This window comes from Onychomys torridus, chromosome 1 (genome assembly GCF_903995425.1).
Source record: "Onychomys torridus chromosome 1, mOncTor1.1, whole genome shotgun sequence".
Taxonomy (NCBI): domain Eukaryota; kingdom Metazoa; phylum Chordata; class Mammalia; order Rodentia; family Cricetidae; genus Onychomys; species Onychomys torridus.
In genome coordinates this window covers 157,193,627-157,218,597 of record NC_050443.1, presented here as the reverse complement: position 1 = coordinate 157,218,597, position 24,971 = coordinate 157,193,627, and the positions used below count along the sequence as shown (strand labels likewise).

Below are 24,971 nucleotides of genomic sequence, written 5' to 3'. Positions count from 1 at the left end.
GTGGAGTCCATTTGAAAAAATTATTTATGAGTATTTTGCCAGCATGCATGTCTGTGTACCATGGGCAGACAGTGCCCTTGGAAACCAGAAGTGGGGAACTGTACACAGACATATATGCAGGCAAAATCCACACACACATAAGAAGGGATCAATACACACAGAGACAAACAGGCACACAGACACACACACATACACACACACACACACACACACACACACACACACACACACACATACACACATATTTGGAAAAGGAAAAGCCATAGAGATGTAAGGATTAAATGTAACTGAGAAACAAATCCTATAGCAGAAAAAAAAACCATAAAGAGCCTCAGTTATTTCCTTGATCCTAAGAAAGAACACAGTTCTGGGAATTGAGACACCCAAGCTCTGGGCCAATGACTTGGTTTACAACTGTACAAAAATTATTTTACCTTTTTTTTTTTTTGAGACAGGTTTTCTCTGTGTAACAGTTCTGGCTGTCCTGGAACTTGCTTTGTAGACGAGGCTAGCCTGGAACTCACAGAGATCTACCTGCTTCTGCTTCCCAAGTACTGGAATTAAAGGTGTGCACCACCACTGCCTTGCTAGGTTATTTTACTCTTAGGGGGGCTTGGGTCTGCACTCTGAAGGTTTTGGGTATTTTGTTTGCTTATGTGTGTGTTTTAATCTTTTAGTACAGGGAATTGAATCTTGAGTCTTTACAAGTGCCCAGAAAGTTTACTGAGCCAGTAACCCCTACTTTCGTTTTGAAGTTTGAGAAAGGGTCATTTTTAGCTGCCTGGCCTGGCCTTGAAATCATTCTGTAGACAAGCGTCCAATTCACAATCCTGCCTCAGCCTCTGAAGCAGCTGGATTATAGGCCTGTGCTCCTGGGACCAAATTAGATAAGTCCGAAAAATGAGATTCACTGAAACTGGTAAGGCAACTGATTAATTTATCAAACACAAAACAACAAGGCAACAAAATAAACATAATTTTAATTATTCTGAGAAAGGTTATAAAATTATAGACAGGGTAGAGAAACTTCAATTGCTAACAAATAGCACATAAAGAGTATGTGTTGTGTCAGGTCAGAGGGATGGATGGCTCAGTGGCTAAGAGCACCTGCTGCTCTTGCAGAGGACAGTTCCCAATACCTATATACAGTGGCTCACACTAGCTTGTAACTCCAGCTCTGAGGATATGAGGCCCTCTTCTGTTGTTCAAATCTTAGATGGTTTTTTAATTAAAAAAAAAAAACCCACAAAAAACCAAAAAACAACAACAACAAAAAACAGAGCCAGATATCAGGGTCAAAGCTGAAAGATCAGAGAAGCAGAGCAGCCAGCCACTAGTTCTTACCTCTACGAAATCCTCAGCCTAAAGAGGCTGAGTTCCTATTTCCTCATGCCTTACATACCTTTCTCTGTCCAGATATCACTTCCTGGGATTAAAGGTGTGTGTGCTTCCTAGTACTGGGATTAAAGCTGTGTGCCACCACTGCCTGACCTCTATGTCTAATCTAGTGGTTGGCTCTGTCTTCTGATCCTCAGGCAAGTTTATTAGGGTACACAATGTATTATCACAATATATCTCCTGGGGCATGCATGAAACACGAACATTCAAGTCTAGCACACACACACACACACACACAGAGCTCTAAGTAAAAATAAAATCTTAGAAAAAGAATATGTGCTTTGTAAGTATTTTAAAACAATATACCAGGAACAATAGCCATGTGTTTAAATTTAGGAGGCAGAGGCAGGTGGATCTCTATAAGTTCAAGGCCAGCCTGGTCTACATAGAGGACAGCCAAAGCTATATAATCAAAACAAAAAACCAAACCAAACCAACAAACAAAAAAACAACTATATGTTTATCCTATACTTCATGTCAGGAGTTGGGCCAAATGGCCCCCAGACACTATCACAATTCTCTATTTGGTATAACTTTATCTTTCCACTAAATTGAAATATCCATGGGAATTTGTGCTCCCAGTTTACTCAATCCTTGAGAAAAGACAAAGCCAGTTGAGTTGTTTCTGTATTTCTAGTGTTACCTGTATTTATAAAGAATGCAACATGAAGCAGTAGTGATTTTCTTTTTTTGAGAGACAGGGGCTCCCTCTACAGTTCAGGCTGGCCTGGAATTCACTACATTAGACCACATTGGCTTCGAACCTGTGGCAATTCTCTGGGCAGTGCCACCTGAGTGCTGGGAATACAGGCTTGTGTTGATTCTTGAACAGTATGGCCCTCACACTTGATCTGATGCTGACAGGTTAACTTTCCTCCTCTATAATGAAATAAGCATCACTGGTGTTAAGTATGACTGTGGAATACTTACTCATGTGACATAAATCATGCCTTATGAAACTAAAATGTTTATCATTTTAGGTGTATGTATGTGTGCCTTCTTGTGTATATGTGCGACATGTGAATGCCTGGTGCCCACAGCGACCAGAAGAAGGCATCAAATCTCCTGAAGCTAGAATTAGAGATGGTTAAGAGCCATCTAATGTGGGTTGTGGGAACCAAACCTGGATCCTATGCAAGAGCAGCAAGTGCTCTTAATTGCTGAGCCATCTCTCTAACCACATAAAATTAAATTCAAATGCTACCTTCCTGTATATTTTGAAGTATGTGCTCCATATTCATTCATTCATACCCCTTGAATGGGATTTTCTAGCAGATGAACAGCAGCAACTGCCAAGTGTCTTATACTTTCTGGAAGAAAACTTAGAATTAAGAAAATTCTTTGATTTTTTTCATAGGGTGTGTGAGATGGACACTAGTGTCTCAAGACCTAAATCTCCAATATTATATAAGATAGTTGCTGAACATTTCTGTCCTCTTTGCCAGGTGCAATGTGAGAAGTGATGTTTGCCAGGACCTGAGTTCAGCACATCTTGAAAAGATGAGGGTTGGCATTCTGACTCCTCTGTTCAGGCCAACTTTATATACCCTATATACTGACATTCAGATGGATCCTCCAATCCAAGCTCGCTCCCTTACTCAGAAATTCAGAAATATTGGGCACAAGAGGTTTTTGTTGTTGTTTGTTGTTTTGTTGTTGTTTTGATTGATAAGTAAAGTGCTGATTGGCCAGTAGCCAGGCAGGAAGTATAGGCGGGATGTAAAGTACCAGTAAGCCACGAGCCACGTGGCAAGGTATAGATTAATAGAAATGGGTTAATTTAAGATAGAAGAACTAGATAACAAGAAGCCTGCCATGGCCATACAGTTTATAAGTAATATAAGTCTCTGTGTGTTTACTTGGCTGCAGGACTGGCAGGTGAGAGAGATTTGTCCTGACCATGGGCCAAGCAGGACCAGGAAAACTCCAGCTACACTGACTCTACCTTTTCACTTATTCCTAATTTTTTTGTTACCTTTTGGTCTCCATTTTTGGGACACATAATTTGGTTGATAATACACCTTGATGAGAAAGGCGGAGTAGATGTTATGGGGGGGGCGCTTTGGAGACAGACAGGCTTCAGATTCATAGATCTATCATTTACTAAATTAATTAAATACACTTTTTTTGAGAAATGATTTCTCTGGGTAACAGCCCTGGAACTAGCTCTGTAGACCAGGCTGGCCAGGAACTCACAGAGATCCACCTGCTCTTGCCTCTTGAGTACTAGGATTAAAGGCATATGCCACCACTGTCCAGCTGAATACATTTTTTTGAAGCAGCTCATCACATTAAATTCTTTGTGTTTCTAGAAATGGCCAAGTGGGAAAACTTTTTCCCTTCCCACAACTCCTATTGGGTGGTTTGGTCAGAGCCTTGACTCCACAGCTCAGGCATGGGATTACATAGTCCAGGCTGGCCTTGAATTTGTGGCAATCTTCCCAGCACTAGACATTCAGAATACTGCAGCTCTTTGGTCACAGGGGTTGGTTAAGGTTTGGGAAAATAACTCGGTGAGAAACAGTAACACTTCTTCTGGAGGTTCTGAAGAAATCTCAGAGCTGGGCCGTGGTGGCACACGCCTTTAATCCCAGCACCTGGGAAGCAGAGGCAGGAGGATCTCTGTGAGTTTGAGGCCAGTCTGGACTATGGAGTGAGTTCCAGGAAAGGCGCAAAGCTACAGAGAAACCCTGTCTCAAAAAAACAAACAAACAACAACAAAAAACAAAACAAAAAACAAAAAAGAAAAAAGAAAAGAAACCTCAGACTGAAGCCAGTCAGGAAGCCTCTGGTGCTGGTTACTGTAGCTGCCTCATAAACACGGTGGCTGGTGAGAGAATGACAGAGGGAAGGTATGCACCCTGGACTGACCAGCAAAGAGCACTTGCTGTTCTTGTAGAAGACCTGAGCTCAGTTCCCAGCACTCACGTGGTAGCTCACAGCTGCCCATATCTCCAGTTCTAAGGGGTCCAATGCTCTTTTCTGGTGTCTGAAGGCACAAGGCACACACACATGATGCACACATATCCAACAGACAAAACACCCATGCACATAAAATAAAAATAACAAATTGTTTGAAAAAATACAAGTGGAAATCCACTGCCCTTGGAGAACTATTATGAAAAGTCAGAAATCGTCTATGGAAATGATTTCGGTCAGACAATTCAGTTGCTTTTCAGCATTCCTAGCACCCCATTAGACAAATAGTACATTTTAACCCTTTAGTAACTTTAAATATTAGAGATGATATCGACTACTCTTACCTGGGAATTTCACTGCCTGGCAGTAGATGATGAGGTCAGAGAGCTCCGGTGCAATCTGCCTGCTTTCCTTTTTGTTCTGAGGGAGGTAAAACTCCTCTCCCAGTTCCATGTCATACACCTTTCAAGGGAGAACGACACCATTTTACCAGGAGGCAGAGGCCCCTTAGTCTGGGTCCCCCAAACACTTTCTCTATGCTCCTCCCACGTTGCTAACTTCCCCTTACTCAATATTTCTTCACACTTGTATGCCAGCACCTTTCTGAGGGAAAGGGGAGTGTCTAATTCAACTTCTATACCTCTCAGGACAGAATCCATTATCTTATACACACACAGAGTAGTCTATACACATTTGTTGAATTAATAGAGGACTGGTGGTTTATGAGCTTTGGCTCAAATTTTTGACACCGTAGCTGTCTGAATAGATTTTTTTTTCCAGTGTCCGTAGGCTGTGAGGCACCTGAGGGTGCAACTTGGGTACCGCATGTGTCTTTCTGGTCTGTGTTATTCTTGCTAACTCTTCAAAATCTACCTTCCTTTTATCTTCTTGGTGCAGATGATTTTAAAGCCTCTTACAATTTCTTGAACAACCAAGTTGTCCTCTTGGTCTGAATGCCTGGTTTCTGTAGACTTGGGCAAAACTTCATTCTTAAACAGCATCTTCCACGACAGCCTGTCCTCAATCCTCTGATTACACAGTGAGATCACTAAGCTTTTTACTTATCTACAAACATGACTTACAGGTCTGTCTCTACCCCTAAACCATTCATCCCCTGTACTACTCCAGTGCCTGCCACACATATACCTCCAATAGGTATTGGCTAGGTGAAGTAATGACAAGTGACAGGCAGGTGTTCCATAACACCTCCATGTGGTCTTTGGCATCTGAGGGAACTTGAGGGAGGAAAGAGGGGACAAGAGGGGAGTCCCAGCTGAAAGTGACAGAATACCAAGAATCAAGTAAAGAAGAGCCGTCTCCTACCTTTCCCTTATTGCAAGAAGAGTTATCTGCTTTCTTTATCCTCTTGGGGATTTCTTCATTGTACTCAAACTGAAGCTTGTCAGCACATGATTTGTTTTCAGGTTTGTCTTCCAGAATATTGTCTGAAAACAAGTTATCAGGCTTCGGTAAGAGAGAACCAAATGTGTCCTTTCAGTGCTTTGTGTGAGGGTGTCTAGTCTCCTGCATGTATCTGCAAGACTGAGGTCCTGGCTATGCATTACTGAAATGAGGGGTTGAAGCACAATTTTAAAACTTGGGCTACATATTGAGCTTCAGTTTCACGGTCTCATTTACCAGTAGTTTGGGTACCATACAGACATAATCTAAACCGGAAGGCTCATCTTGCACAGCTGGTTGTATCCTACGTCAAGAGGCTGACGGCCACAGGTCTGGGGAAGATCTAGTGGTTGAAGCACTTCTGGGTGGTACACTCATGAGGTAACTAGCCTTCCCTTGAAATGGGGCTATTTGCTTCTTGAAATGTCAAAGCCAGTCTTCATGGGAGAAGACATACTGTTATGCGTGGTGCAAAGTTTCCCCAATTTAAATTAATTGGAAAGTAAAGTCTTCATAATTGTTGTTTTTTAGTTATAATTTTAAGATTGCAAATGTATTTTTTAAAATTTATTTATTTTTAGTACATTGGTGTTTTGCCTGCATGTATATCTCTATGAGGGTATCAGATTCCACAGAATTAAGTTACAGACAGCTATGAGCTGCCTTGTGGGTGGGAATTGAACCTGGGTCCTTTGGAAGAGCAGGCAGTGCTTAACCACTGAGTCATCTCTCCAGCCCCAAGAATGCAAATATTTCTAAGTATGGTAGATAATCTTAGATTTTTGTCATGTTTGGCGTCTCTAGAACAAGTGTAAAAGTCTAAGAAGTATATTATGATTGTACTCTTTAAAAGTGAAAAACAAGGGAGCTAATATCTCATTCCAGATTTACTATCTTTTTGGACCACAAATGCTTAGACCAAAATATCCTTACAGCAAATCAGGGCCATGCAGCTTACCAAGAGATCAACAATGTCACTGCATTTCTATGCACAGAAGTGTCACAACTCCATGCTAGTCAGACCCAAGACAGTAGAGACATAATGTGGACATCCATGCAGTTAAAATACCAGGTTCAAACGGTGTTTACCTTCCTGACTGTTAGCAACAGGGGAAGCAGTAAGGACATCTGCTACAGAGAGACAGAACCAGAAGGAAAATAAGGTGAGGAGAATTAAGACCGAGCTACAGAAATCAAATAAAGGTGCAGAGTAAAGAACAGGTTAGATCACAAGATGAGTGAAACAGGAAGTGTCTCAGAGACCTAATAGTTTGACTGTCATAGATACAAGGACTAGCAACAAAGGAAACACAGCCAATCCTGGTCCTTGGGTAGTGGATGCAAAAGGATCAGGAGTTCAAGGTCATCTTCAACTACATAGAGCATTTAAGGACATCCTGGGCTGTATGAGACACTGTCTCAAAAAAAAAAAAAAAAAAAAGAGCAAACATTGTTAATGCTAATCATGCCATAAGCTGCCCACTCATATTACTAGTTAGCGAAGACTGTAACATTTCTAATATGGCTTTAATTAAACTCAGAGAAATAAGAGAGGCATTGCAACCACCATCAAAACCATATGCTTGCTAAGGCATTTAATGGTTGCCTATGTAAGCTGTCATAGGACAAACTTTACAAGGCATGCCTTAACTTCAAGTCAGCTAGTCAGAGGGATCTTCTAAGTGCAATGGGAAATAACCATGACAGTGGCCTTCAACTGTCATAGATCCCAGACATTTGTGTTGAAAGTGTTTGTGTGTGTGTGTGTGTGTGTGTGTGTGTTGGGGGGAAAGGGCATCACCAAACACTGGATAGAATCTTTTCATGATGTATCAGAGAGACTTATTGTTCATAGTGGTGAAAAGTCATTGTCCAAAGTCTCACACCATGGGAATGAAGCCTGGTGGGCCTCCACTTTCACCAAATACTCTACCCCAGCTTTAAACAATGCATACAACTAATTTAAAAATTCAGTGGGGAGCAGAGTTAAATTTTACTCCCCTGCACAAAACTAAATCAGAAAGATCATTCTCTCTTCTGTTCGTTTTTCTATTTGCAAATAAATAAATAAATAAATGAACAAATAAATAAATACTGAGAACAATAATTTTAAAAGCTCAAATTTCTGTTTTCAAAAGTACAAAAAGGTCCAAGAGTAATCAATGATTCAGAAGAATTTATATTCTGGTGGACCAACTTATTACAGGAACAAATAACATCTGGATTGGCTGATTTCTTTTCTTTCTTTTTTTATTTTTTCTTTTCTTTTCTTTTTAAATTTTTTTTTTTTGAGACAGTGTTTCTTTATGTAGCCCTGGCTGTCCTGGAACTCACTTTGCAGAACAGGCTAGCCTTGAAATCACAGAGATCTGCCTGCCTCTGCCTCCCAAGTGCAGGGATTAAAGGCAGAAGACTGGCTGATTTCTTAAGAATAATTTTTCATTTAATCTCTGAATCAATTTGTTTTGCTATGGGGCATTTCCATGGGGGTAAATGTGTCAGTATAAAACTTTTTGCATTTCCATGACTTTTTAGGACTAAGGATGATAATAAATTGTCTTGACTCCATTCAAATTGTATCCTTTTTATTACTTCATGGCATTTCAGATCAAATAAGTGGGCCTTTAACTGATGGCATGCAATAATCAACTATTATGAAGGCTAAATATTAAATGGATATTGCTTAGTATTATATTTTAAGTCAGAATACAACTAGACTGTCACCAGTAATGATGGCTTTGAACTGAAACGTGACTGGAAACAAACCTGAGTATGAGAAGTTGATATATCGAGGTGGCTTAGTAATCTTTATATCAATGGTAAATGGTTACTAGTGTGGGGACAACTACACATTTAGCAAATAGTCTACCTTAAGCAGCATGTGTGTGCCAGGGATCATAGGGCCTTTGTTGTATGAGGCAAGTACTCTACCACTGAGCCAAACCTTCAACCCAATATATAATGCTATGTAGGAAATGAAATCCAGAGGAACAAGACTTCCAGACAAGTCAGCGCCAAACAAAAGATGCTGTCTCATTTAAAAAAAAAAAAAACAAAAAAGTTTGGCATTTTCTCATGGGAATACTGTTGCCTTTTAGAGCTCAGCAGAGTGAAAGTCTACTGTCAGTAATGTTGCGGGAGAAAACATTTTGTAATCTCCTGCTAATGAGATTAATTTTGTGCAATTCTGATTTGAGAAGAATGTTTCACTAGTAACCGTGAGTTAACATGATTTATTTGACTTTAAAAAATTGTGTCATTAGCCATCACTCATGTTTTTCTCTTTGGTGGGGCCGGAAGGAAATGTCTTGTTGGTTTAGTAATCTGAGAACAGGGAGGAAGGGACAGTATGGCACTGAGGAAGAGAGCTCAGGACAGTGAAGCTGTCCCCTGGAATGTCTCAGGAGAGAGAGGATTTAGGCACACGCTGAAAAGCCTGCCAAGAGTTTCTCCCACTTCAGAAACTCAAAGGCTGAAAATGTGGTTTTTTGCTATCATTCCACCTCTTCCTCTACAAGACCATTTTAGGAATGACACCTCCACGACCCCCCATTGCTTCCTGTGCTGTCCTTATCTTCCTGGAGTGTGGTTGTGATGCTTAGCAGAGCCCCTGCTCTTTTGGTCCTCACTAAGTGACTGGATTCTCAAACTTCCAGACATTATTAAAATAATCTCTCTTGCTTATCTATGGGGTTCCAGATTTATTTTTTGAGGAAAAGAAAAATCACCTAAGCATTTCCCTGCTCATAGAAGCAGGCTCTGTTTCTCTTACCATCGGAAAGGGATTCATAATCATAATCGTATTCATCCTCTTCATCTTCTTCTTCCTCATTACTAGCAGGTGGGGGGTTGGCATTCCCACCAGTGAAAGCCTGTGCTTGCATGGATGCTAACTGATGAGCCTGTAAAATAGTAATAATTAAAGATGGCAATGCAACCTACTGAGCTTCCACCTAACCCTTTAAAAGCACCACCTAGCACTTATTAGGGTTATAAAAGTGGATTGCCCCTGTGGGGTTCATTTGAAAGAGGAAGAAAGTATCTGGATGCAACAGAAATGTTAGTGTAAAACAGGCATTTGCTTGAGGCTTTAACTCTTCATTTGGGCCCACAGATAACGAAAACCGGCATAGCATCTTGTATTTCATTTTGCATTTGTCTTCTTTACTTGGAGTTAACTGCTTCCCTTGGCACATAGGCATGATAGTCACCCAAGCAGTGTCTACCTAACCTGTCTCATCTCCCACCAAGGCTAAGGGACAGGGATAACTCACTGTCCTTCACCTTTCCTCTTAAGTCACCTTGAATTCCCAGAACAGTAGAACCTCACTGAACACATACAACCCCACCCCCAGATGAGGGCAGGTATCCACGATGGGAGGCTGCTCCCTGAATCAGCAGTACTTTCCCAAAAATCTCATTGTCTCTCAAGGAATAAGGACTTCTTTGGACCACCTGACAGGCCTGGTGCCAAGACAATGCTGAGCTTGACCACACCTTGACCAGGCCTGGTTCAACAGTGCACACCTCTTGCCTTCCATTTAAAGCTAAAGCTCCTGCCAGTGCTCTGATGATGGCCTGGGGTCACCGAGTTCCTTCCCCTGTTCTTTCTCCCAGGGGAGCCACATTGAGTGCACCTCTTCTTACTACTTTACAGCATGACACATACTTCTGATCGGCACACTGAGAGCCAGTGGGTGAGCTTAGTTTGTTGGGGGATGCCACAGCCTAGTCTTTGACCCTAAAAATTCTAGATACAGCTTTTTAGGTGAATATCAACATCCTTGAAGAACCTGGGAGCTTTTAGAAACAATCACAAGGAACTTGTGTATGGTGTCCAGATTCCTAGGCTCTCTGGAAAGTCCTGTGAGAGAAAACACTGATGTTTGGAAAACTAGCATCAGTCCCAAGGGACTGAGTAAAACAGCCCATCAACTTTAGAGCAGGAAGTCTCAGCTAAGAAACTAATTTTTTTTTCTGTCTTAAAATAATATTGAAAGTCCTCTGACCTTGAGAACAATGCTAGAGTCCCTGTGGACAAGCAGACCAAAAGAACAGTTGCTAGTTTAGAAAACACTTTTTTTCAACAGACGTTATCTGAACTATAAATCAAAATAACAAAACAGGCTTAGAAATTTTAGGAAACCAGGGGACAGATGGCTCAGTGGTTAAGAGTGCATATATAAAAGTTCAGCTCCAGGGCCGGGGAGATGGCTCAGCAGTTAAGAATACTTGTTTTTGCAAAAGATCTGGTTTTGATTCCTGGCACCCATGTTTTGATTCACAACCACTCATAACTCTAGCTCCGGGGAATCTGAGGCACCAGGCATGCTCACACCAGGCATGCTCATACCAGGCATGCTCACAGCCAATAAACAGGCATGCAAGAGAAACACTCATGTACATAAAATAATATGAAATTATTTTAGAAAATAGTAAGTTCAACTCCAGGGAGATCTAATGTTTCTGGCCTCCACAGGTACCTATACCTTCAGTCATGTACACAAGCTCGCTCGCTCTCTCTCTCTCTCTCTCTCTCTCTCTCACACACACACACACACACACACACACACACACACACACACACACATACACACACACACACACACAAGCATGTATGTACACAAAACCAAAAAATTTTAGGAAACATGTCAAAAACATACAATAGTGGGTCAAGTGATATTTTTGAATATAGGATGAACATAAATAATTCTTGGAGGTATTACCAACATCTGTGAGATAATAACTCTGTGGTTTCTCCTGGTGAAAAAGACATACATTAGGTATTGCCTAAGCTACTGAGGTTCCCTATCTATCTATCTATCTATCTATCTATCTATCTATCTATCTATTTTGGTTTTTTGAGACAGGGTTTCTCTGTGTAGCTTTTGGAACCCATCCTAGCTGGAACTTGCTCTATAGACCAGGCTGGCCTTGAACTCACAGAGATTCACCTGCTTCTGCCTCTCGAGTGCTGCGATTAAAGGTGTGCACCACCACTGCTAGGTCCAACCCCCTATATTTATAATCAGAGGAATTGCTAAATTCCAGGTAGAGGTGAGTGAAAATAAAGATATGAGCTGACAAGATGGCTCAGTGGGTAAAAACACTTGCCTTTCAAACATGACTACCAAGCCGGGTGGTGGTGGCACACGCCTTTAATCCCAGCACTTGGGAGGCAGAGCCAGGCAGATCTCTGTGAGTTCGAGGCCATCCTGGTCTACAGGGTGAGATCCAGTACAGGCACCAAAACTACACAGAGAAACCCTGTCTGGAAAAAACAAATAAACAACCCCCCCCCCAAAAAAAAAAAACCACAAAAAAACCAAACAAACACGACTACCTGAATTGGATTCCTGGAACCCATGATGAAAGGAGAAAACTAACTCCTGAAGGTTGTCCTTTGACCTCCACATGTGAACTCTCTCTCTTTCACTAACACAAATAATTAAAAGAAAGTAAAGACAAGATTGGTTTTCATTTCCGTTCTTGGACTCTATGCTGGCTAGTTTTATGTCAACCTGACAGAAGCTGGGGTCATTAGGGAAGAGGGAGCCTCAGCTGAGAAAATGTCCCCATCAGATTGGTCTCTAGACAACCTGTTGAGCCTGTGGCCAAGCCCATGGAACATGTTCTTCACTAATGACTGATGTGAAGGGGCCAGCTCACTGTGGGTGGTACCATCCTTGTGGCTGGTGGTCTTGGGTATTATAAAGAATCAGGTTGAGCAAGCCATGAGGAGCAAGCCAGTAAGCAGCACTCCTCCATGGCCTTTGTACCAGCATCTCTGACGTCTGTGAGTTTAAAAGATTAAACCCTTTTCTCCAAAAATTGCTTTTAGTCATGGTGTTTTACCACAGCAATAGAAACATAAGTAAGACAGACTTCCTGACTTGTAGATATGGACATTACCAAAGTTATGATTTTTTTCCCCTGAGACAGAGTTTCTCTGTGTAGCCCTGGCTGTCTTGGAACTCAATCTATAGACCAGGCTGGCCTCAAACTCAGAGATCTGCCTGCCTCTGCCTCCTGAGTGCTGGCATTAAAGGTGTGTGCCATCATGCCAGTAATTTTAACTTTTAAATATTTAACAAAAATTAGAAATTACATTTATTTATTGTACATTGTGTGTGTGTGTGTGTGTGTGTGTGTGTGTGTGTGTGCGCACGCAGATTTATGGCACAGTGTGTGTAGAGTTCAAAGGACTTCTCTAGGGAGTTGGTTCTCTCCTACTATATGGGGCTGGGGATACTCAGTAAACTCAGGCTTTCAAGCTTGACGGCATGTACTTTTACATGCTTAGCCATCCTATCAGCCCATATTCCCTATTTTTTAAAATGTGGTTGTATTATCTTTGTAATAAAAATGTACAAATAAGGAAGATTCCATGGAAGCTGTGTCCACATCTAGATAAAATATTCTACAGTGCTGTCCACCTAGACTGCTAAATGTTCACTGGCTAGGCTCAGATTTCTTAAAAGTAGGTTTAGGGAGCTTTGTGGGTGTTAATGGCTAGCATGGAAAAACTGAGAGCTTAGCCACAAAATGCAGGGCAAGCCAGGAGCAGCAGCTTAGCCAAACACAACTCAGAGCACAGGGCTCCACAGCCTCCACTAAACATGCTAAAGGATGTCATGATCTCTACTGCAGCATTTCACAATATATCGAGTCCCTCCCTCCCTCCCTCCCTCCCTCCCTCCCTCCCTCCCTCCCTCCCTCCCTCTCTCCCTCCCTCTTTCACTGAAACAGTATGCATTCTTTCAGATTTCCTTTTATACACATAGCATTTGTGATCATCTATGTTATGCTATACTTGGTAATGCATTCTCTATTAACTACCTCTTCTACCCTACTCCTATGCTCCCCCTTTTGTTTTTATAATGGACCTGTATACAATAAAGTAAAATATATAAAATACAAATTGAGAAGGAGGAGGAGGAGAAGAAAGAGGAGGAGGAGGAGGAGGAGGAGGAGGAGGAGGAGGAGGAGGAGGAGGAGGAGGAAAGGAAATAGTTTTTGGGAACAGTGTTTTGGAAGAAACAGCATTCCCTGCTGGATGGCCAGTCACAGACATCTAAGGAAGGCGAGTTAGAGTACACATACACATGTTAACATCTAGTTAAAAAGCATCACTACAAAGTCCATGTACTGTTCTTATAGCTTTTGGAACGGAAGCAAATACCAGTCTCCTGGAGAAGCCTTAGAGTGAGGTGTTCATAGTGTAGATTCGAAACTTTTGGGCCTTGAGGAACTTCATCTCCAAAACAGACTCGTTTGGCTAATGCAGTGGTTCTTAACCTTCCTAATGCTGCCACCCTTTAATACAGTTCCTCACGTTGTGGTGCACCAACCATAAAATTATTTTCGTTGCTACTTCATAACTGTAATTTTACTACTTTTATGAATCTCAATGCAATTTTTTTGGAAACAGAAATTTGCCAAAGGGGTCTCGATCCACAGGTTGAGAACCACTGGGCTGGTGCACCACCTTTCTTTTTAAAAGAGAAAGGGGTATCACTGTGTTTCCCAGGTTAATCCCCAGTTCTTGGGCTGAAGTAATCATCCTGTCCCAGCTCCCCTAGTAGCTAGAATTACAGGGACACACCATGGGTGCTCAATGGAAACACTATTTTGAATCCTTTCAAAGCGATTTGATTAGGGCTGTTCAGTTGTGGGGGCATGCACACTCTGTTTAATCCTGTTCAAAGACAGGCAGAACTCTTGCCCATCAACCATCTTTGCATGATGCTTGAGGTCAACTGAAAGGGACATTCAAGAATGTGCAGCACCTGAGAGAAGGTCCTGAGGAAGTAAAGGAGACATGGGAATGCCATTGTATCTATCTGGTAAATGCCTACAAAGACAAATGTCACTTCCTCTTCTTTTCCCTCACTCTTTCCTGACCTCCGTCTATCTTGAAGTAAAAATTCAAGAGCAGGATGGTCATCATAGTGGTGAGAATATATTGTTTAACTGAATTTTAAAAAGTCAGACTTTTTCAACAGAAATTAAGTCCAGAAGTAAGGCTGATTGATTCAGCACTGAGGTCTATTTTAATTATAATATCTGTAGGTATATAGATATAAATACATGATATAATAGGAATTATGTCCTGTAAATGTTTCAACTTGTGATAAGATTTTTAATCTTCTTAGGAAGGTATAGGTAGGCTTGTGAGCACATACCTTCAATTCCAATATGCAAGAGGCTGAGGCATAAGAACTGCCATGAATTTAAGGTAAGCCAAGGGTATCCAGAAAGACTTGTCTCAAAAGAGTCAAACCAATATAATATGCATGAGATCCCGACATTCAAGGCTCTAAGGTAGGAGGACTGGAGTTCTAGGTCAGTCTAGGCCATTATAACAAGTACCATCTTTTAAAAAGATGAGAGGAAAAAATATGAGGGAATACGTGCATTTTCAAAAGTCTTGATGTTTAAGCAAAAAGCATTTGAAGATACTTCCTGGAGTATCCTGGACCCATATGTATAGGCTGGGGATTAAGCACAGAACTCTTGCATGATGTGAGAGTGGAAATACCTTGTGATTAATACGCTGCCATGATATACTGGGCTTTCAGGGATGTTGCTATTAGACCCTCACATGCTTTCCCTGAAAAGGACTACACCAACTATTACAGGACTGGTAACCCTGAAGGCTGGCCTTCAGGATATAGAAAGTATATCCTATACATGTTTCAACTTGTGCTAATATTTTTAATGTTCTTAGGAATGTATAGGTGGGCTTGGGAGTACATACCTTCAATTCCAGTGTTCTAGAGGCTGAGGCAGGAGCCACACATCATCCCACTTAGAACAAATTAAACAATGGAGGTACATTTCACATGGGTACAAGTCACAAAATAAAATTTTAGGTCAATAGGATAAGAGAACTATTGGTCTATCAATTAGAAATTCCAAAATCAAGTGTGTCAGTTGAGGGATCTCAAGGTTCAAAACCTGGCTATGCAGCAAGTCATTTGAAAAGTCCAAATGACATTAATTTCTTTGTCCCAAGCCCAGGGCATATTCGTAACTTGCTTAATCAGAGAGGAGTACCTTTTGCTTTAGGATGTCGACTGGTGTCTGATGGGCCTTTAGCTTCTTGTTTTTAAGAAGCACTTTCCTCCTAAGTTGGTCAGGTGAGGGAAGCATTGGGTCATCTGAGAAATCGGTCTCGAATAAGAATTTGGCCACCAGCTTTTCTCCAAACACACTCTACAAAGCACAAAGGGAAACACACCATCAACGCCTTCCACCCCTACTTGATAAATACATTTACATCCCCTAAATATACTGGATAGCTCAATTTAGTTGAATTGTTTGAGAAATCCCAGGAAAAGGAACTAAAGAAGAGGCTGTTTATTCTCCTGGCAGTTTCCCGCCGGAAGGAAGGGATGTGTTCAGGGCAAGTGGGAAGACCTAGGTCAGTCTGTAGAGGAAGCCAGCTGTGATGACTTAGGAAAATGTTCCCAAGTCCAATGTATTAAAGAAGAAAGCAAGCAGAGAGTTGATGAGTGGCTGTGGTTTTGCAAAAACATGGTTTCGTTCCCAGTGAACAGAAAAGATGAGAAGCAACAGGGAGCATTTGTTCCAGCCATGGATGAAGAATAGAGACCACTTTCACAAGGACTTATGAGCACTGGTCTACAAAGAAGAACATCTCTCTTAAGGAGGTCATGGGTGGAGTAGACACAGGGTGATCACTCAAGGTAAGGATAGAAAACACAGCAACTTTTATTTCTAATTATTTTTAAATAAATAAGAACAAAAAAAAATTCCAAGTGCAGACTAAGGCAATATGAAAAGTCAAAGTTTTGTTGGTATTCATATTGAAGGACATTTCCATGTTCCATGCTCCCTCCTTTCATAAGAGCTACATTTCTACGAATGTTTCTCTTACTGGAGAAGGAGACTGTCTTCTGGAACATCTGCTCCTTAATCTGTCTGCATTACATTTCCCTTATATAAAGAAGCTTACTATTAACACAGTCTAACTTGCTAACTTGGATCTCTATAACACAGTGTGGGTCATAGGAATACATGACTTTCCCCAATACAGTTTAGTTTTTCCATGTACAACTGCCAAGTGACACTTGGTATTCTTCCTGGTAGTGTCAGGTGTATCAGAGAGTTGGTCTATCCTTACCTCCTGAGGTTTCCTGGAAAGGGTCAGGAGATCAGAAAATAATACCTATATCCCCACTGATGAAAAGAGGGGCCATCCTAGAAAAAGTCTAAGCTCTCTGAGGAACACCATTTTTTCAGGTCTGTCGAATCCTAATAGAACATGCTACACAGCTAAAGTCCAGCTGTGCTGTGGTCCACATCTGCCCTATGTAGATACCAACAACAACTGAAAGATGATAGTGTCTTAGATGATACTCACCTTGAAAATTTCTGCCATTTTTCGTTGTTGAGGCAATGAACAGTGGTTCTCAATGGATATGATGATTGGCAGGTCAGAGGTGATGAAGGCACTGCGATCGATGGCTTCCACCACTTCCTGTAAGAGCCAAACAGTTCCCTAGAGTCAGGTGTCTACTCAGCATAGTCAGAAAGCTGGGATTGAGCCACAGAAAGTGCCTTAATTGTTGCATTCAGCAGATTCTGGACAAAATGGGGTTTTTAATCTTTTCAAAAGTATAGGTATCTCTCTAGATCAGTGGGAGATGAATCCCAGGACCCCTGCAGATACTGAAATCTATATGATGCTTAGATCACATATAAAAATGGCATAATATTTACATATGATCTCCATAAATCTATCTTCCCATGTACTTCAAAAAATCTCTACATACTTAAAATTCCCAGTATAATGTGAACACATTGCTTCAAAATAATGACAAGAAAAAAAATCTACAAATTCACTACAGACACAATATTAGCCCACTTTTGGATCTATAGTTGTATGATTGAGTCCATGGATTTAGAACCCATAGATAAGGAGGGCCAAATGTGTTTGTAAACTAATCAAGAGACTAGGCTGTTTTGTATAAAGACATCAAACTATTCATATTGAACCTTGTTCCTACACTATAAGGAGCAGCTATCACTATGTTGAACTGAAAAAAATAGTATAATATCAAGAAAGAATACCTCATGTGACATTGTTTTTGTTATAGCATACAATATAATGAAGCCTAAGACACATTGAAACAGTTAATAGTATATTTGTAGCAATATGGCTCACACCACATCTTTTAATATATATCTGTAAACATAGTCACCCACCAATATATAGTACAAAAGCTTTATGAATGATAAGTAGAAAATGAGTTGAAGAAAAAACTGCATTTTAGCTACTACTCCATATAATCATAATATTCCTTCCCAGCCTTGGTATAGCTCAGGAAAAAATGATGTTAGGTAACTCAAGACCATCTGAGGGAGAAATAACTACATAGCTAAGCTAATACGCTATGTAGAATATAAAATAAACCAATAAGGTCAATCTTCTGGGATAATGTATCTTCCCAGGTAGAACTGCTTCTTGTTACTTTCTAATGGTAATTACTTAATCATCTGACATCAGGACATCTCCATGACATCTTCCTTTGTCAGCCAAGATAGCAGGATAAATGGCCTTTAATTTCTCCAGGAAGAGAATGATCTCTGTCTTTATTTATCATTATATCATGTGAAAATAAATAGCAACAATATTGTTATGTACCAACATGAGGTAACAGTTATCAAAACTTTAACTGAATAGGGATCTAGTAAGAGCTCTTGATCTAATCCCAGAAAATGTCTTAAGGTATAATTTATAGCATGAGTAACTTCATGAAGATAATGTCCCTGGGATCTGATGGGAAGCATTACCTTGAAGGGGATCTTGGTCGTCAGTGTATGTCCGTGATAAATAATGGGCATGCCGTCATCTCCATCCCAGCAGTCCAGCTCTATGCTCCTGCATCCTTGCAAGAGGACCTATGTGATCAATGAATCCACCCCAGATGAGCACTAGGAGATAAAGCTCCAAACTGAACCAAGCACACAGTTCACATCAGTCAGTATTTGCATTTATGGATGAAGCAGATGGATATCAAATGGAAAGCAGATAATTGGCATTTGGGTCAAAGGCCATAATTATGGGCTTAGGGTGGAGAGAACAAATCAATGTGAGAAGAGTGTTTATCAGAAATGAAGACTGTTGGAAGGTGAAGTGGGCATACGAACATGTCATCTCTCTCTCTTTTTTATTTTTAAAAGTATCTTTCATTCTTTGAAATGGAACATCTTAAAATTAGAGGCCTCTCTGTTCTCCCACACTCAATCCCCCAATCTTGTCCCTAGTGCTGCAACTGAACACCAGCTGCCGCCTTCCCTCCCTGCTTCCCACATCTCCTGTGGAGCCCACAGACCATCCCCCTGTAGCTGTATCCTATCCCACACCTCCAGCAGGCACCCTCGGCTAAACCACAGGCCATGGGCAGACCTTCTCCTCTCTCTCCATTCCACCAGACTCAATTCCCCAGTCTCCACCCTAGCACTGAAATAGAACACCAGCTTCAGCTTTCTCTCATTCTTGCCCACATTGCCTGTGGATCCCACAAACCCTCTCTTCCTAACCTTCCTTCCCCAGCTTGTTGGTTTGTCTCAGATCCCAACTCCAGCAGGCACTCCCTGCTAACCCAAGGGCTGCTCTTCCCAGAGCAACAAGTAGGCTGAAGGCAGACCCACACCTCTCCTGCTGCTCCTTAGATTCCATTCCCCCCCCCCCCCCCAGTCATCACTCACAGCTCTGTAGCTGGAAACCTGCTACAGTCTCCCTTTCTTCTCTGTCCCTGTCCCCAAAGGGCTACAAAGGCCTTTCTCAAACCTTCTTTCCCCCAATTTATCCCAGTTACCCAGCCTCTAAAACCAGCAGGCATTCCCTGTGAACACACCAGCTGAACAGGCCAGGAAAACAAGCAATCACACGCTCTGAAAATCCAGAGGAGAAACAGAAACCAAGGAACAAAACACCCACCTAACAAAGACAAACATAGGCCGGGCGGTGGTGGCACATGCCTTTAATCCTAGCACTCGGGAGGCAGAGCCAGGCGGATCTTTGTGAGTTTGAGGTCAGCCTGGGCTACCAAGTGAGTTCCAGGAAAGGCGCAAAGCTACACAGAAAAAACCAAAAAAAAAAAAAAAAAAGACAAACACAGAAATCAGCACTTAGACCTATAATCAGCCCTAACCCAGATGCCTAGATGCCAGCATAAAAACCCAATCAATCACAGCCAAGGTAATATGTCTTTACTATAGCCTAGCAATCCTACCTCAGCAGGCCCTGGATATTCCAATATTCAGGAGCTGAAGCATAAAAAAAGGACCTTAAAACCAACTATATGAAGATGAGAGAGGTCCTTAAGGAGGAAATTAAATACCTTAAAGAAAGCCAGGAAAGCGTCTCACCATGGGTGCTTGCCTTGGAGGAGGTAGGAATGGGGGATGGGTTGGGAGAGAAAGCTGGGGGGGGGCAGGAGGAGGGAGGAGAGCAGAATCTGTGGTTGGTATGTAAAATGAATAGAAAATCTCTTAATAAAAAGAAAAAAAATTTAAAAAAGAAAGCCAGGAAAACACAACAGCAGTGTAAGGAAATAAGTAAAACTGTTCAAGACCTGAAATTGAAAATGGAATTAAAAAAAACAAAACAAAACAACAACAACAACAACAAAAAACCCCTCAAACTGTGGGAGTTCTGGAAATCAGACATTTAGGAATTTGAACGTGAACTACAAAGGAAAGCTTTACCAACAGAATACAAGAGATGGAAGAGAGAACCTCAGCTGTCAAAGATACAATAGAAGAAATGGGTACATTGGTCAAAGAAAATGTTACATTTAAAAACTCCTGACTCAAAACATTCAGGAAATCTGGGACACTATAAAAGGACCAAACCTAAGATTAATAAGTATAGAGGAAGGAGAAGAATCCATCTCAAAGGCCCAGGAAATGTTTTCAACAAAATCAAAGAAAAAAAAATCCTAACCTAAAGAAGGAGATGCCAATAAAGGTACAAAAAGCATACAGAATATCAACTATATTAGACCAGAAAAGAAGATCTCCTCACCACATAATAATCAAAACAGTAAACATACAAAACAAAGAAAAAATATTAAAAGCTGCAAGGGAAAAAGACCAAGTAATATCTAACTAAAGACAGACCTGTTAGGATTACAACTGACATCTTAATGGTGACTTTAAAAACCAGAAGGGCTTGCACAGATGTGCTGCAGACTCTAGAAGACCATAAATGCCAGCCAGCCCAGACTATTATACCCAGCAAAATGTTCAATCACCATAGATGGAGAAAATAAGACATCCCATGATAAAGTCAAATTTAAATAATATCTGTCTACAAATCCAGCCCTACAGAAGGTGCTAGAGGGAAAACTCAAATACAACGAGGCTAACTATACACACAAAAACATAGGAAATAAATAATCTCATACCAGCAAAAACAAAAGAAAGGAAACATTCACACATATACCACCACCACCAACACCACCACCACCACCACCACCAACAACAAAATAACAGGAATCAACAATCAATGGTCATTGACATCTCTCAATGTCAGTGGTCTCACTTCTGCAATAAAAAGACACAGATTAACAGAATGGATATGAAAATAGGATCCACCCTTCTGCTGCACCCAAGAAACTCACCTCAACATCAAGGATAGACATTAGTTCAGGGTAAAGGATTGGAAAAAGATATTCCAAACAAATGGACTTAAGAAGCAAGCAGGTGTAGCCATTTTAGTATCTAACAAAATAGACTTCAAACTAAAACTAATCAGAAGCGATAGGAAGGACACAGCATACTCATCAAAGGAAAACTCCACCAAGATGACAGCTCAATTCTTAACATTTATGCCCCAAACAAAAGGGCACCCAAGTTTATGGTGATATTTTATTTGTGCTGAAATGTGATTTTATTTGTATGTTAATAAATAAAGTTCCCTGGAGGTCAGAGCTAATAGCAAGCCATTTAGCAGAAGTCTGGCAGTGGTAGCATACATCCTTAATCTGATCACATGGCAGGTAGAGTCTGTGTGTTCAAGGACATAGCCAGCTTGGTGACACACACACACACACACACACACACACACACACACACACACACACATGTTTAATCCAAGTACCAACCATGGAGACCTGGAGGTCTGTATAGACAGGTAGTGACAAAGAAGTCATGTGGTTGGGTTTAGAACCAATAAGAAGGCAGAACAGAAAGTCAGTAAAAAATACAGACACACTGGAAGTAGGTCTCTTTTCTCAGGGGAAGGATGGCAGCAGCTGGTAAGCTAAAAGCTATTTGCTAGTGCTCTGACCTCTTGGGCTTTTAACTCTTTATTTGGCTCTGTGTTTCTTATTTAATAAGACTGTTTAGAATTACATCTACACAAGTTTGTAAAAGAAACAGCTTAAATCATATATTGACTCAAAAACACTGATAGTGGGAGATTTCAATGCCCCACTCTTACCAATGGACAGATCATCCAGACAAGAACTAAACAAAAATACTGGAGCAAACAGATATTATAAACCAAATAAACCTAACAAATATTTACAGATAATTCCACCCAAAACAAAAGAAGTACCTTCTTCTCAATACCTTTCTCCAAATTGACCACATGCTTGGACACAAAGCAAGTCTCAACAGATAGAAGAAAACTGAAATAACTCCCTGTATCCTGTCAGACCACCACAGATTAGCACTGGATATCAAAACAACAGAAAATTTACAAGCTCATGGAAATTGAACAACTTTCTACTGAATGACAATGGGTCAAGACTGAAATAAAGAAAATAAAGACTTTCTAGAATTCAGTGAAAATGAATACCCAAACTTATGGGACACAATGAAAGCAGTGCTAAGAGGAAAGTTCACAGTACTAAATGCCTACATAAAAAAAAATTGGAGAGATCTCACACTAGCAACTTAACAGCACACCTGAAATCTCTAGAACAAAAAGAAGCAAGCTCACCCAAAAGAATAAGACTGCAGGAAATAATCAAATTGAGGCTGAAATCAATAAAATAGAAACAAAGAGAACAATACAAAGAACCAATGAAACAAAGAGTTTGCCCTTTGAGAAAATCAAGATCAAAAAACCCATATTCAAACTAACTAAAAGATGGAGAGAGAATATCCAAATTACAAAGTCAGGAATGAAAAGAGAGCCATAACAACAGATACCAAGGAAACCCTGAGAATCATAAGGACATAGTTTTAAAACCTGTACTCCATCAGATTGGAAAATCTAAAATAAGTGGATAATTTCATAGATAGTTACCACTTACCAAAGTTTAATTAAGATCAGATAAACAATTTAAATGGACCTATAGCCCCTACTGAAATAGAAGCAGTCATTAAAAATAATAATAATAAAAAGCCCAGGGTCACAGAATTCTACCAGACTTTCAAAGAAGAGTTAATACCAATACTCCTCAAAATAGTTCACAAAATAGAAACAGAAGGGACATTGCCCATTTCTTTTCATGAGCCCCAGTCACCCTGTTACCCAAACCACATAAAAACTCAACAAAGAAAGAGAATTACAGACCAATTTCCCTCACAAACACAGATGCAAAAATATTCAATAGTGTGCTTGCAAACCGAACCCAAGAACACATCAAAAAGATCAACCACCACGATCAAGTAGGCTTCATCCCAAAGATGAAGGGATGGTTCAATATATGAAATTCAGTAAATGTAATCCACCATATAAACAAAATGAAAGAATAAAGCCACATGATCATCTCATTAGATACAGTAAAGGCCTTTGACAAAATCCAACACTCCTTAATGATAAAAGTCCTGGAAAGTTTAGGGATACAAGGGACATACCTCAACATAATAAAGGCAGTTTACATCAAGTCCATGGTCAACATCAAGTTAAATGGAAAGAAATTCAAAGTGATTCCACTGAAATCATGAACAAGACAAGGTTGTCCAGTCTCTCCATATCTATTCAATATAGTACTTGTAGTTCTAGCTAGAGCATAAGACAACTGAAGGAGATCAAGGGGACAGAAATTGCAAAGGAAGAAGTCAAAGTATCACTATTTGCAAACGATATGATAGCATGTATAAATGACCCTAAAAATTCCACCAGGGAAGTCCTACAGCTGATAAACATTTTCAGCAAAGTGACTGAATACAAGATTAACTAATATATATATATATATCAGTAGCCCTCCTATATGCAAGTGACAAATGGACTGAGAAATAAATCAGGGAAATAACACCTTTCACAGTAGCCTCAAATAATATAGTCTATCTTAGAATAACTCTAACCAAGCAAGTGAAAGAATTGTATGATTAAAAACTTCAAGTCTTTGAAGAAGGAAATTGAAGAAGATATCAAAAGTTGGAAAGATCTCCCATGCTCAAGGATCAGTAGGATTAATGTAATAATAATGGCCATCCCACCAAAAGCAATCTATGGGTTCAATGCAATCCCCATCAAAATTCCAACACAATTCTTTACAGATCTTGAAAGGACAATTCTAAACTTCACATGGAAAACCAAAAAACCCAGGATAGCTAAGACAATCCTGAAAAAATAAAAGAACTTCCAGAAGCATCATTATTCCTGATTCCAAGCAGTACTACAGTGCTATAGTAACAAAAACTGCATGGTATTGGCATAAAAAGACATGTTGCTCAATGGAATCGAATCAAAGACCCTGACATAAATCCACACATCTATGGACACCTGATTTTTGATAAAGAAGCCGGAAATATACAATGGAAAAAAGAAAGCATCTTCAACAAATGGTACTGGTCTAACTGGATGTTGGCATGTAGAAAAATGCAAATAGATCCATATTTATCCCCCTGCACAAAACTCAAGTTCAAGTGTATCAGAAACCTCAACATAAAACCAGATACATGAGGTCAAAACGGCAGGCCAACCTGCTGTTGCAGTGCCAAGCAAGTGGCTGGATGGTTTTCGAGAATGATATTATAATGCTGCAGGATTCAATAAACTGGGGTTAACACAAGATGATACAGTATATGAGACTGAAGATGTGAAAGAAGCCATAAGAAGGCTTCCTGAGGATCTTTATAATGACAGAACGTTTCAAATTAAGAGAGCCCTGGACCTGACCATAAGGCATCAGATCTTGCCTAAGGAACAGTGGACAGTATATGAAGAGGACAAATTCTACCTTGAACCCTCTCTGAAAGAGGTCATTTGGGACAGAAAAGGGAAAGAAAAATGGGCAAAGAAGTGATCTTGTAGTTGA

General features: G+C 40.4%; 1 protein-coding gene and 1 pseudogene across 2 annotated transcripts in view; one reads left to right on the top strand and one right to left on the bottom strand.

Moving 5' to 3' along the window:
• The window catches only part of Plce1 (phospholipase C epsilon 1), a 307,054-nt gene that overhangs the window by 32,869 nt on the left and 249,214 nt on the right, over nucleotides 1–24,971 (bottom strand). For both annotated transcript variants that reach the window (XM_036168280.1, XM_036168287.1), the window contains exons 17-22: nucleotides 18,541–18,648; nucleotides 17,108–17,224; nucleotides 15,778–15,936; nucleotides 9,491–9,620; nucleotides 5,641–5,762; nucleotides 4,662–4,779 (exon numbers count right to left, since the gene is read on the bottom strand). In XM_036168280.1, the coding sequence (XP_036024173.1) occupies nucleotides 4,662–4,779; nucleotides 5,641–5,762; nucleotides 9,491–9,620; nucleotides 15,778–15,936; nucleotides 17,108–17,224; nucleotides 18,541–18,648 (754 nt within the window). The remainder of the gene's footprint in view (nucleotides 1–4,661; nucleotides 4,780–5,640; nucleotides 5,763–9,490; nucleotides 9,621–15,777; nucleotides 15,937–17,107; nucleotides 17,225–18,540; nucleotides 18,649–24,971) is intronic.
• Nucleotides 22,001–24,959, top strand: LOC118587938 (annotated as a pseudogene).